The 15149-nt window shown below is 42.0% G+C and overlaps 1 protein-coding gene across 1 annotated transcript; it reads right to left on the bottom strand.

Annotated features, from left to right (window-relative positions):
• Nucleotides 1-31: 31 nt before the first annotated feature.
• On the bottom strand, nt 32-14687 carry mars1 (methionyl-tRNA synthetase 1). Its single transcript, XM_061069339.1, has 21 exons — nt 14501-14687; nt 12526-12616; nt 12075-12153; nt 11684-11815; nt 10919-10994; nt 10457-10641; nt 9680-9789; nt 9462-9578; nt 8935-9138; nt 7273-7474; nt 6928-7002; nt 6664-6834; nt 6108-6203; nt 5213-5330; nt 4784-4997; nt 3474-3605; nt 3122-3226; nt 2660-2855; nt 1935-2006; nt 1203-1343; nt 32-628 (listed from the first exon to the last, which is right to left on the bottom strand). Exons 1-21 carry the CDS (start codon nt 14601-14603, stop codon nt 479-481), a joined length of 2769 nt encoding a protein of 922 aa, XP_060925322.1. The 5' UTR covers nt 14604-14687; the 3' UTR covers nt 32-478.
• Between the last annotated feature and the right edge of the window lie 462 nt (nt 14688-15149).

Below are 15149 nucleotides of genomic sequence, written 5' to 3' on the forward strand. Positions count from 1 at the left end.
TAATTGAGAAATTGGAGAAGTACAGACAATATTCAGATTCACATCTTTTATTTTCTGCATCTAAAAAGGGTACTTGTGGTAAATAACAAAGAAAAAAAATTCCAGAGGATATAAAAAACATCTTTAAATGGGCAACACACCTTCCAATGCTAATATCGTATGCTGACTTCATCACAGGGAGAGTATAAAATCAGTTTCTTTTGGTGTAGGGATTTGGAAAAATCCCTCCATTCTGTAGCTGTATTCATTTGACTCCCTCTTTGTGTTTTCATTTCCCCGTCGGCCTATCCAGCATTTCATTAGTCCTCAGTGCCAATACCACAATGTCTTAGATCCTGTCACGGCTTTGCCGTAAGCTAATACCCTCATCTCTCTTGGTGTACATCTTGTTCCCGTTCTCCACTATCACACCTCAAACCATTCTACTCTTCCCTTCCTCTGCTGAACCTCTTTCATTTTGTTTCCCGTTGTGTCGGTCTCACTTCTTCTTGCTCTTCTGAGGTGCAGGCTCAGGGTTCTTCCCCTCAGCCGCAGCCAGCTGTTTCTTAAGGTCCAACAGTTTGGTCACTTCTGCTGTGATCGCAGCCTTCTCCGCCTTCTGGGCTTTGAGTGCTCGCACCTTTTCTCCCTGTGATGGAAACAATGACCGGATTTTATTAGTGTCTCACACCAAAATAGGATTTGATTTAAATACCTCCGCATTTACGGACACAAACAGAGATTGGTAGCGTTCTGAACAAAGGCAGCCGCTTGTCCGTTTGTAATTAGTCGCTTCTGTCTGGGTTTACAAATATGGAGGTTTTAACATCGGACGCACTGCAGAAAGTTGTAAAATTTAAAGATTATAAATTTGTAAATAAAACAAAACATTTTGATTTATGACTAATTCCTTGCATTACAGGATACATTTTCTAATTAGAACATATTTCTAAATTATAAAATGTAACTCAGGAAATTAGCCGTTTATTTATGTGGCCGATAGTTTGTTGCGTGCAGAATTAGATTTTTTGAGGAACTTTGCCGTTCATCACGGACGACTGGGTCGGCTTTGTTAGCCGGTAATACGAATAACGATTTAAAAACAATTAAAGGAAATTAAAATCGTTTAAACTAAATCTGGAACTTTTACTAATAACATGCTATTCGGACTCTAAAATGACTGAAGTAAGAATTGATGTGTTGGCACCAGCCAGCAATCTCACCTGCTCAGCCACAGCCTGAGTGAGCAGCTTGGCTTTCTCTGGGTCGGCTCCGCTCACCGTCGGCGCCGCTGCCACCGCGGCAGCGGCAGCAGGAGCTGGCACAGCGGCAGGCGGCGAGCTGGCAGCGCTCTCAGCTGTCGTCTGAGGGAGAAGGCAGCACACACGAGAAGATGCTTGAATCTGAGGCGATTTGATGGTTGTTATTTCTACAGATGACTTACCTCATTCCAGACAATAACACTCATCACTCAAAATGTCGACAGGGTTTTATGAGTCACGATGTGTGAATGGACAATAAGTCACACAGGACACACGTGTAAAAATGTAAAATATACGAGGACATTAGATGAGCCGCTGGTGTTAGTGGCAGCGTGCGGGTGACACAACAGAACCAGTGTGCTCACAAACAAATACCGCTCAATACCTTTTTTTGAGGTGGTTCATCTACAGGCTGCAGGCAGCAATTGAGCCGAGGGTTTAGCGAGGGATTATTCTTAATCTATATGACGGATGCTCGTTACACAATTTGCACAGTTTTTGCATTGTGCTTCAAAATACAGACACGCAAATCAAGTACAAATTCGTATTCCTTATAATTCAGACAGCGGCTCGTGCACAGCTGTGATTTATCAATTCTTTCTTATTTCATTATTCATAAATAGTCAACTTATATTACCACAAGACCTGACAGAACTCATACACAGACCATTAGGCATCATAAACATCAAATACCTGCTGTCCGCAAAATTTCTTCTTCAAAGCCTCAATCTGGTCCGCCTCCAGTTTCTGGAACAACGGACTGACCTGGGAATAAAACGGGGAATAAAAAGTTAAAATAAAATAAAAATGTATTTGCACAAGTAAAATAAAAACTTGCAATTGTGGACCCAGCCCGGGGCCAGCGTAACTGGAAGATTCAACCGGGCGGCTCTGTGCTCATCTTTGTACAAATAGGCTTATGCAAGTAAGTAAACGACTGTGTGAAAAATGTAGTTTTTGATCAAGATTGCCACTTTCTAACGCAGGATTACACTGATGATCCAGGGTGTGGTTCATCAGGGAGGTTGTGTGCATTGTGTAGTCCTGGTGTGACATTAGAGTAGTGTGGTTTGTTGATCCGTGCTTAGAGATCGAGGTCACGAATCCCGATCACCTTGGAGACTGAATGCAGCGTCGGCAGGCACCTGCAGACGCCGGCCACCACAATTAGGCCTGAAGGGACAAGTGGCCTGAGAGAAATCTGGGGCCAAGAAACAAGAGTCGAGGCTATTTATTCTTGAGCGTGTGTGTGTGTGTGTGTGTGTGTGTGTGTGTGTGTGTTCACACGACTACAATGTCCTCGAGAGGACTGAAATATTGACAGATTGTTGCATCCTCATTGTATCACCCAGACTCCACACACTAGACATCTTGACATGTATGGACTGTGTGTGTTCGGTTTTTCGGGTCGCACTCACAGTGCCGATGCGGTGGCCCGCTCTCAGGGAACACACAAAGGTGCCAGTGCCTTGGAACATGGTATGGAGGCCAGACTCAGGGGCGTTGAGCTGATCCCTGATGGTTTGGCTCACTGTTGGCATGTAAGGTAACAGCATCACCGACAGCAAGCAGGCGATATTCACCGAGACGCCAGTGACCGTGCCCGCACGCTGCCTGAAGAGGATAATCAGAGAAACATCAGTCAGTCAGTTGCATCATCATACGTCTGCTATCATTACTGGTTTTCTCATCTGTTGCACGCACAAATAATTATCTTTACTAAAACTTGAAGTCATGAATTCAGCCTTTGCATTTAAGTTGTAATTTTACATGAAAGTACATTTAAAAAAAAGTGTGTAATCGATTAAATCCAGTTACACGCATATCCAAACTGAAATCCATCGACAAGAGGCCGAGTTTGCATCTCAAGTCCATCTCACCTTTCTGTGTCTCCTCCCTTGATCTTCTTCCAGGGTTCGTTGACCTGAATGTACTGGTTGCCATGGCGAGAGATGTTCATGATGTGTTTGAGACCATCACGAATTCTGGGGGAACATTTGATCAAAGCATGACAATGTGCACCATTGATTTATGGTTGTTTTGCAAGCACAAGACTTCCTACAGAGTCCACTGTAACTGACTACAAGTCCAAATATGGGTTTATCTACTGTTTTACTTTCAGTGTCGAGATACATTTTAGAGATTTTAAAACTTGGGCTATATATTAGTATATCAAACTATACCAATACATTTTCATTGCTTCTGACAGGTGTGTGACGCAACCGCTCTTACTTGACTTTGTCCATGAGCTGGATGTACTGCTGCAGCTCCCAGTTCACCAGGGCCAGCAGCTTCTTATCTTCCTGCTGCAGCTCCATCGCAGGCACACAGCCCTCAAAGAACTTAGTGACAAACATGCCGGCTCTGGAGGAGAGAGGGAGAGCGATTGAAGGGGTTTGATTGAGACAGATTAAAAAAGGGGGATTTCTGGGAGAAAACGTGTGAGCTGTGAGAAAAAGGCAGCAGGAGAAACAGAGTAGGAGGGAGATGAGAGGAGGACATGCTACTTGACTTCCTAATTGATTAGAAATTCTAGATTTTGATGCGAAATGAAATACAGTGAACTCCCATAAAAAACTCCCGCTACAGTATACTGTGTTGAGCCTCCTCACAGCTCCTTCATTGCCCATACGTTGTAGCTCTTTGAAATGAGTTGAGTGTGTGCACATCAGAACCACATTTACAGCGTGAACGTTTTTGTCACGTCTGATGCAACTAGCAGTTTTTCTCTATGGAAGGTTCGTCAGACCAAAATGCGTTGACGTGCCTGTTAAATTGTTAAACTGTGATTTTGATGTCAGCGTAAACCTTGTGTGACCTTTTTTTTTGTCTTTTTATGCTTTTTTTTTTCATACTTGGGAAAATAAAGAAGATAATTCTTTAAATATTCTGTACAATGACTGAATAATCCTAATCAATCAGGTAAGGTTTTACAAATTTTTGTAAAAGTTAGTCAAGTTCATTATTGATGAAATTGTGAGTAAAAGGTTAAGACTGGACAACAATTAGCTGGAAACAACAAATCCCAGGATCGTTTATGAATTAGAAAAATTGACAAACTGTCACAAACAAGGTAGTGCGGTGATATAGTGACTGGATCCAGGCGAGGACAGAGTTTCTTTTCTGAAGCAGAATACTCTCTACCTCCAACACCTTAGGGTGGATGCAATCTACAAGATATTTTTGAACCAATTAAGCATCAACATTGCTGCCCGAGACCAATTCTGAAGATCAAGGTACTTTGAAAAAAAGCTGCTGAGAAACATCTTTGATGTGGGATTTAACCCTGATCTTTTAAAAATCATTTGAGGCAATGGAATTGGGGCTAAATTACGCCATCCCAAACAAATGTAGAAAACTAGGGTGAACCTCTTGTAATAGTTACGGCTCCAACTTAATTTTCTCAAGTAGTACAACAATCTGAAAACGTATTCATTGGACTGGATCAAAGTTTTGCTGCATTACTGTACAAAATGCGAGCAACATTTTATAATTTTTTTTACTGGTGACTGTGATGAAATTGACATTTATCTGATACCAACCTGTTGATGAAGTTGCCCAAGTTGTTGAGCAGCTCGGAGTTGTTCTTCAGAGCCATGTCGGCCCAGGAGAAGGCTGAGTCCTGTCCCTCTGGACGCACAAACAGCAGATAGAAGCGCCACACGTCGGATGGAATGCCCGTGTCTTTCGCCATGTCTCCAAACACGCCGGTGCCACGACTCTTGGAGAACTTAGTGTCCTCGTAATTCAGATATTCTGTGGGGAATAAGAGCATGAGTCACTGTCAGAGCTGAACTCTAATCTCCAGTTATAAAGTGATTATTCCTAATGGCTGTGTTGCATAAGCGTAAAACAGGATGAATGTGCCATTATAGTTTTTTTTTTAAACATTTTAAAAAGAGTTGTGATTCCAAATATGACATCAGAAGTATTAATAAACTGCTGATCAGTCAGTGATATTAAGTGGTTACCTGTGGCAACGAGGTGGTTGACCAGAGTGTAGTTGTCTTGAGCTCCCAGTAGGGAGCAGGGGAATACTACACTGTGGAACGGCACGTTGTCTTTGGCCATGAAGTTATACAGCTCCACCTGTTGGCAGAGATGGGACATTGCGCTGTGAGGATGACATCATATTAGATCATCATGAGATCATCCAGTTCAAAGAGGACTTATCAGCTCTCCCCAACCCCCATCTCTCTCTCACTCACTCTGCAAGCACAGGCCAACACACACACACACACACACACACACACACACACACACACACACACACACACACACACACACACACACACACACACACACACACACACACACACACACACACACACACACACACACACACACACACACACACACACACACACACTCCTGGGCTTTTAGATGGAGAGACATGAGATGAGTCACTGAGAGTGTAGAAGATATGTTAGAGCTTGTTAGATTTTAAGTCTTTTTTAATCAAGCTGCAGTTAAATGAAGCCAAGCAAAGTGATAAGTAGCTCAGTATCACTAGTCCAGCTTGTCACGTATTACTGTATGTGTGGGGAGTGGTGTGAAATCTTTAAAAATGAAATTCACATGCACATTCAAAATGTCAATTAGATCAACTTTTCTAAGTGAGGCTGATAACAGCATCACAAACAAGAAAAACCAGGGAAAGCAACAGCAGTCTGCTGAGTGTTATCTCAGAGGGGAGGAATCTAGAAGAACTGTTACACTGACACACATTATATCGTTATTAACCCATTCTACTGTGTCTGGATCTGAATATTACATTGTATTCAATAACAAAAGGAAAGGATTTTCAGGAGCTTCAGGATGTCTCATAAATCCTGTGTATTGTGGATGTGGGCTGGGATGTGGTACCTGACTAGGATTCTTCCACCACTTCTCCCATTGGTTGGTGTAGTTGGCGGTAATGGACAGGTAACCAATCGGTGCATCAAACCACACGTAGAAGACCTGCAGAAACACAACAAGGAAAAAGCACATAAATAACTCTGGATGACATGAATGAAACTGTATAAGCACAAGATTACGATGCATGAGGAATGTTACTATCTAAGATAATGTGTCGGATGTGTCACCTACAAGAAATGATCCGTGTCCAAACAAATTTGTACATGCTACACCCAGAAAACTCAGTGAGAAACCACTGAACAATTAGAGAGCACAGCAGTATCATCAGTCACTGCAGCAAACAGTGCACACAGTCAATGTTTAATTAGGAACCATGACCTTATATATTATGTGTGTACATTCATTATCCTCTCAGCAGGTAATACAGCTTTATTATGTTTCATTAAAGTGGGGGGAACATCTTTTCCACTGCCTGCAGGGATACCAAACTAAAACAAAACAATCTTACAGCAACATCTGTAATGTGAAACATTATGTTTTGCTTTCCATCTGCATGTCATACCTTGTCTTTAAAGTCGGGGTGAGGCACTGGTGTTCCCCACTTCAGGTCTCTGCTGATGCAGCGAGGCTTGAGTCCATCTCTCAGCCAGGAGCGAGTGATCTGTTTGGCGTTCTGCGTCCAGTCTCCGGTGCTCATCGACTTGTCCAGCCACTGCTCCAACTGAGCCTCCAGCTGCACGAAAGGAGGAGAAATTGAAGCCACTTACTACGTCTAAAGTGGAGAATGGAAAAGTAACAACATTACAATGCAGAGTGAGAAACAAACCTTTGGCAGGTCAAGGAAAAGATGTTGTGAGGAGCGGACGACTGGAGTCTGGCTGCAGACTTTACATTGGGGTTCCTGGAGGGGCGACAAGGATAAGATTGACTTTTATGTACTTCTATTTATAGCATGTATACAAGGTGCAGGTAACATCCTAGACCCCATTCTCCAAATAATAGAATACGACATTTCCCTTGATATATAGATTTACAGTTTCATTACATTCCAGTATTTATCTCAATCATTTTCCTAATAGTCATCAGTGACAATAATAACAAGGGGCTGATAATGACAATCCTCATTTTGCCCTTTACATTCACTTTGTTCCATCTGCTCCTCCGAACGTACCTTGAGCTCCACTGCATTTATGAGCTTCCCGCACTTGTCACACTGATCACCGCGAGCTTCTGGGTAGTTGCATTTAGGACAAATGCCTTCTACGAAACGGTCAGCCAGGAAACGCTGACACTTCTCACAACGCAGTTGCTCCACTGTGTCTTCCAACAGGAACCCGTGCTTGTGAAGTCGCCAGAATATATCCTGAGCAATCCTTCATTAAAAAAAACAGAGAGAAACAAGATGGTTGAAAAATGCTTCTGGGGTTGTGCCCATGATGCAATTCTTTTTGCTCGGTGTTAAAGGGGCGAAAAACACAGTGACACTTGTCTTATGTGGAAAATAATAAGTCATTGAAACCTGACCCCGGTTTTGCCTTCCAACTCAAACTCACTGATACTGCTCTCGTCAGCAAGAAAATGATGTAAACTTTCTGGGTTTATATGGTAATACAGAAAAACAGATCAGACTACTACAAAAAGAAGACGAATGGAGGAGTTTGTTATTGATTAAAGAAGAAAAATATTAAGTAAAATGGTACAAAAAAAGCAAAGCTGACGGTAATCTTTGCTTGGGAGTTGGTGAATCTAAAAGCTAAGACTTTACATCCAAAGTACTTGAATGGAGTCAAGTCTTGCTGTTTTCAATTTTCAAAGAACATGGTGCTTGGGCCTTTTATGTTTTACTCACAAAAAATATAGAAAAAACTCTTTAAATCTAATTTTCACTGAAGAAAAGTGACAGTATTTTGTTTTCCATTCTCCCATGAGAATTTGAAAGCGATATATTTTTTTGTACAAATAGGCTACATTACAAAACTATGAAAATAAAGTGCAGGCTACACACAACCATTGGTTTATCCACATGTGTTATACCAATATTTGACAAATTCATAAGTGCCAAGTGTTTCACATTATAATTGATAACAGAATAAATGGAATTACCACCTTGCGGTTTTATGCCTCAACCAATCTGTCACGTTGCAGTTTACATTTATGGCTGTCTAGACTTAATACCTACGTAATAGAATGTATTAATAGAAGGTATTAAGCATATTTTGTTGTAATAAGCGTATCAATGATTGAGTTGTGGTGAGTGGTGAGTAGTATGTGTAAGTCTATCTTAAGGTCAGAGTGACCTTGAAGAAACTCCAGGTGTTCCTGAGATATCATACAAGAGCGAGACAGACGACCCAAACACGTCATGCATCCTGCTGCTGCTGCCCCCCCGGTGCAGACGCATAAGACAAATGTAATTTAATAGGATTTCTTTTCTTTTTTTGGTAAACCTCTGAATAGTAAGCAATAACCTACATTCCACAATCATCCTTGATAATCTCTAAGATTAAGTGAAGCAGAATTTATGGTAGCAAAGGCTAGACGTCCACACTGGTATCAACAGCTAAGATTATAGTAATCCTATGTTATGTAATTTTGAATAGTAAATGTATGGAAAAATGTTTGTGCTTTCATACCACAAAAACCATGTAAGGACCAGGATCGTGAAATTAACTCCTGATTAATATAAGATACCTTTTTGTTTAGTATTTGTCTTGAGCTTTGTTAGATTCTTAAAACAGAATCTTTAATTTCTCACAAATCAGCAGATTCCGTTTCCCCCCCGCTGTTGACCCTGAACAGGCCGACACAGCCTCCTTCCCCTGCCCTGACTTACTCTGTCTGCTTCTCAGTGGTGGTTCTGCCGAAAAAGTCAAAGTCAATCTGGAACCACCTGTAAATGTCGGCGTGAATCGCATGGTACTTGTCGCAGATCTGCTGCGGGGTCAGGCCCTCCTCTCTGGCCTTGTTCTCCGTCGCTGTGCCGTACTCGTCCGTGCCACACACATACAGCGGGTTCCAGCCGCGCAGACGGGCGTACCTTGAGGAGGACAGAGGGACGAGAGGTGAGACACAGAGATGAATGCGCAAAGGGACAGATGTGGAAAATAAAAATAAGGAAATGGAAAAAACAAATGAAGGAGCATAAGGATGTAAAAAGGTGTGAGTAGGTGAGATGAAAAATGATGGACAGGTTTACTTGAACAATTCAAGGTCTGTGCAATCCATTACAACAATCCATACACCTGTATGTTTTTGTGTTTATGAATACAAAAATACGTTTGATACATTGGTCAAATTCTTCTTCATGATTATCAGTTTTTTTTCTCGCACCTTCCCAGAAAAAAAGACAGAACTTCCTACCTGGAAAAGACGTCAGCGCTGAGGACACAACCAATGATGTTACCCAGATGGGGGACATTGTTGACATAAGGCAAGGCACTGGCCACCAGGATGTTTCGTTTGCCCTCCTGTGGCAGACTGAGAGGACATAAAAATGATTTGAATCGGCTCCTGAACCAGGATCTTAACAGGGTCTTTGTATCTGTTTAGTTGGGAAATGAGACTTGTTCTTTACTTACATGGGGTGCTGTCTTTCCGTAACCTTTGGGCTGTCTTTCAAACCAGTGTTCCAGGAGAGAGCAGCAGCCTCCATCTCCTTTTCAGAAACCACACGTTCTCCCTCTTCACACTAAACACATATGCAGAGAAAGAGGACACGTTAAAATCACACTGAAGTTAATGTGTTAGGTTGGTTATCTCCACAAGCAGTTATTTTACCCAAATGTAAGTATATAAAAATAAAAAAGTAACATTCATTTTTGTAATTTTGTTGCACATCCCCCATCAATCACCAACTCCCACTTGCCCTCCTGACGCCCGTGGATCTGAGGTCACGCCACCTAAAACCTCCTGACAGGAAGCCATAACTCCTGCTGCTACATTTTGATGAACACCTGTTCAAACCCTCCCATGTTCAAACAAGACAGAGAGTGGAGGATAAAGAAATAGTGATGTAACCTTAACCTACTGCACGTTCTGAACCCTAATATAGATGTTAATATAGCTTTTAAAGAGCCACAATCCCTCTAGAGAGAGCCTTACTTACTTCAATAGGCTGAATTGTGATGTTAAATCTTTATTCTATAAATATAGTGCAGTAAGGACGTGTGACAATACGCGTCTTGAAAGATGTTTTGTTTGTGCAGCTACACCTTGAAGAAAACCCCCCAAAAAAGTTACAGGACATTTTCTTGGAACCCTGACAGGGTTTCCTGAGGCATGAGCCCAAATGAAGACTTTTTTGTGCTGAGAGAAAGCTTTAAATCTAACAGTTATCCTGATGATCAAGCAGGTACCTCAGCAGGGCTGCTGTTGCATGGCTGTGCGTCTCTGCACTGGTTGCTCTGACGGGCAGGCTGCCTCTGCATGTAGCTCTTCATGCCCTGCAGGCCTTTCCCCTGCAGCACTTTCTGAACAGCAGACTGGCAGCCGTGCATCTCAGCCATTCGGTCAAACCAGGCCTTCAAAGACTTGCGTTCACCTGTGTGAAGTCAAAGAGAACCAGAAATGGTAAGGCAGAGAAAAGGAAGGGGAGACATTTTTTTTAAAGGATGCAGTAAGGATCTTTAGATCACAGAGAAGGACAAACTACAACATGTGAAGATTAAATAAATGAAAAGGGTAAGAAGAGGACAGAAGAAAATGAATTTAGGTAATTAAAATAGTTTATTGTATTCTAAAAGGGAGTCTATAAGTCAATGGATGGACCATTTATCTATGACCAACAACAAAGAATTTCATACTTTATTACTACTTACCCAGTGCGAGTGAAGAGTCAGATAGAAGAGGGTAGAGCGCAGCCCACAAAACAACATCAGCAACAGAGACAGCTTCCTAAACAAAGCACAGTTAAATTAACATTTAAAACACAATGTTCCTAAACTTGCCATGTGTCCAGTCACAAAATTAATCTGCATGCATGTTAAATGTACAGAACAATCGATTCAGAAGAGTGATCCATGCGACCTCTTGGGATTTTCTACTTACAGAAACAAATGTGAGAAAGACCATTTCTCATTTGAATGTGCTTTGTGCTCAAGTCTCCCTAAATACAAACTGCTGCGATTGCCTCACATCACCAAGAGATTTAATAAAACATTTTTCTGAACACATGAAATATATGACAGAGGCAGATGACTTATTGCCCCAGGGGCTGAAAATACAACAGTATTGACCCCCTCACACACACCCTCACACATCTGTACCATATGGGACCCCCTCTCCAGATGAATCCTTTCTAACTTAAAAAAGCATTACTATGTCAGCATCAGCTGCGGAGAAGAAGAGAAAGGAAATGTTGCCAGAGGAGCCTGATGTGGCACACTGAAGGCGCTCAGTTAAACCCAGCTGAGCTTCCTAAGAGACAGTTTGCACTTTTGACGTATATATTATATCGACGGAAAATGCTTTAAATTAGAATGTTTGTGTTTATCTTCTAATTGTAGTAATAAATTAAATGGCAGCTAAATGGAGACGGGAAAATAAGAAATCAAACTGCTGAACAAGAGACGTTGATACCGTACCCCAGTTAAATATGGCGTGTTTCCCTTCGTCAAGCCCTGGTCCAAGTAGTTTAGGGGCGCCTGGAGAACCTGAGACACTTCTGAAGCCTTCCCTTGCAGCACTGCCATGTGAAGAGCCTGAAGCAGCGCAGGCTGCATGAATAAGACAAAACAGAGGTTAATTAGAAATGATCAAGAGACATTGGATCAAGCTTTAAACCAAATAAATGGGACTGAAGTTTTAAAAAAATCATTCTTTCTGCTTATGTTTCAATTATTTCAGTTTATTAGATTTGGCAACACACTGACGCATTGTTAGCAGAGTCTGTAAAAATACTTTACAAAGCATGAACTAAAAATAGCAAGAGGACTTTCAGGCAAAGGAAGGTCTAATTTTTTTTATGTGGTTTACCTGGAGATCTGTGGCCTCCCATTCCAGCCACTGGTTGCAAAGGTCAGTGGATTCTTGTCCTTTTACTTCATAGAGGTATCTGAGGTGACACACACATGAAATACAGTTATCTGCAATATTAGTGCTCCATCTTCATGGGTTAGTTTCAGTGCAACACTAGAGTCGACTGCTACAAGCTTTAAGACATTATTAATAAGCTATGTTACACTCCATTACTGTTGTTGGCCTAATTTTATATTTATATATATTATATATATATCAAATAATCATAGTTATTTCAATACATTGTCAGATATTTGGGATCCATACAAATAAGACTAGGTACAAATTGAGGTAAGTGAAATATTGTTAAAAGTTATACAGTAGCAGTGACTAACCGGCTCTACATTCATGACTAATTGGCGTTCAGTAATGGCCGAGTGGGAAGGACTGTGTGTGAGAGTCTACTGACTGGCAGATGGCATTAGAGCTGAAGAGGTGCAATCCACTGGGCAGGAGGAGGGCTGGCAGGGTTGGACGGCTAAGAAAGGGCACCATTGTCTCTGAAAAATAAAAAAGGAAGAGATTATATGTTTGTTTAGATCATTCTGAATAAAATACACAACAGCAGAGAAGATTATCACTGCCTGCTGCTTGTTTGTTTGTTGACAAGTTAGACTGGTTATACTAAATTCTTTATCCGGCTGCTAAATCCTTTCTCTAATGTTTTTGTCTTTAGAGAGATAAATAAGATGAATCTACATCTATAGCAGTACACACGGTTTTATTACAAAACATACAGAGCCGATATTGAATTTAAATTCAACAACACATCTTCTAAGAGAAGTAATAATAACAACACTCCTCAAATGCGTCAAGGATAATCCGGCGATCAAATTCTCCGGCGCAATACTTATCAGCAAAGTCCTTTGAACCGTCGGTGATGAACACAAAGGTCAACCTAAAGGTCAAGGATTTGATTATTTAATCCGGAGTTTTTCCGAAGGTATGGCAGATGAGCCTAAGAGGAGATTCTGATTACATTTTGTATAGATGTCTTTACTTTGATGGTTCAACTCACTGGTTTTATGGCAACTCAAGGATTTAATAAATGTGTTATATATCAGACTTTGTGTAAAAAAACTAAACAATGGATAAATAATAAAAGACAGCCATTCACTCATCAAGTAATGAGACTTGCATGATTCAACAAATTTGGCACAATTATCCCAGGCCTTTCGGAATTTTAATTTTTTTAAATCCTGGATCGACCCCTGATCCGAATTGTGGCCCAGACATTAGCCTCATGACCCTTAATGGAGGGGTGAGTGATCTAATATAAATCACTACCAGCTGGGCTTTACTTTTAGTCTCAGCTGATACAGTCCACAACATGGTTTTGATGGGTAGAGTCACAAAGCCAACACTGTGTTAGGCGTTCTGTCTTCCTGCACTGTAAACATGCAGCATTATAATTGTTATATGTGTTCAGGCCTTTAATCATCTACCAACGTTTGTTCTTGGGTGCAACCTGATGTGACTGTCAGAAATAACACTGTCCACATGGTGTGTTGGATCAGATGTGGAACCAAAACAAGCTGGCAGGTTCATAAAACGTTCTATTTTTCCTACAACCATGACAGACTTATTAAACAAAATAAATTTAGATTTTAAACTAACAATATTAATTTGTAATCAAACCGGAAGTGTTTAAATGCAGTGCTTCCGGTGTATACGATCATTTTTTAACTGGATTTCTCCACAGAGATTGGTTCTACCTCTGCATCACAATCACAGGTATAAGGGTATAGAATGAAAACAGGACAGCTGACACCTTTACTAGTGATACACCGCAGGAGCTGAACACCTGAGTCTAAGCCCAACACAAACAAATGCTGTGTGATGATGTACAGACACACAACAATACACAACAACACAAAGCAGATACAGGTTTCCTTCCAGTCATCGTGACTGACACTGACAGGCTGTTGACGAGTAGCTGGCTTGCTAACACACATTAGCAGCTGTCAGATACAGCAGAAGTCTGTGTATGTAGCCTTTAGCTACACGTCAGCAGCTGTCCACAGAGGGACACAGAGGAACATAGAGGAAGACAGAGGGACACAGAGGGACACAGAGGGACTAAGAGGGACTAAGAGGAACCCAGCTGTCCACAGAGGGACACAGAGGAACACAGAGGAACCCAGAGGAACCCAGAGGGACACAGAGGAACCAAGAGGGGCACAGAGGCAGACAGAGGGACACAGAGGAACACAGAAGGACTAAGAGGGACACAGAGGAACACAGAAGGACTAAGAGGGACACAGAGGAACACAGAAGGACTAAGAGGGACACAGAGGAACACAGAGGAACACAGAAGGACTAAGAGGAACCCAGAGGAACCCAGAAGGACTAAGAGGGACACAGAGCTAACCAGGCTGTCTTACCCTCGTGGTTGACATACTGCACGTCACACGGGAGCTCGGTGACGTGCAGGGCGGCTAGCACCTTCAGGCAGTGCGGGTTCCCTTCGCTCACAAACAGCTTCATTTGACGGTGTTGTTGTTGTTATTTATTCTTTACTTTAAAAACCAGGCACGCGGCTGTCGAAGGTAACTTTCCCACGCGAGCTGATGCAAGCGAAGCCGGCTCTTTTACAAATGGCGGACTTGTAGTTTTGCCGCGGGTGCCAGCGTCGTTCGCAGATAGGTAAACCGTCCGGTTGAAGGACTACAACTACCAGGAAGCTTTTCCCCGGAGCGGAAATTCAGCGAGCGGTGATGCCGCTTCATTTTATCTCACACCGCAGCTCCGCCGGGCGGGTTTAAGTGCTGACCATAGACTGTATGGTGCTGACGTCTGATCGCTAAACAACGGGAGATGCTGTGCACTAAATTGAGCGCGACGCAGCCCACGCCTGTTCTGATTGGTCCACTGTGAAATCACATTGTAGCCAATCACAACGCAACAAACCCACTCAGCGCAAAGCAATATTTCCCATCAGCTTAAAGAGCAGGAGGTCGCAGCAGCAGCGTGGAGCGTGTCCAGCTGCTACCTGTCAATCTATGACTGTTTGTGTTTATGAAACTCAGTTAG

This window comes from Limanda limanda, chromosome 4, assembly GCF_963576545.1.
Source record: "Limanda limanda chromosome 4, fLimLim1.1, whole genome shotgun sequence".
NCBI classification, from domain to species: Eukaryota; Metazoa; Chordata; class Actinopteri; order Pleuronectiformes; family Pleuronectidae; genus Limanda; species Limanda limanda.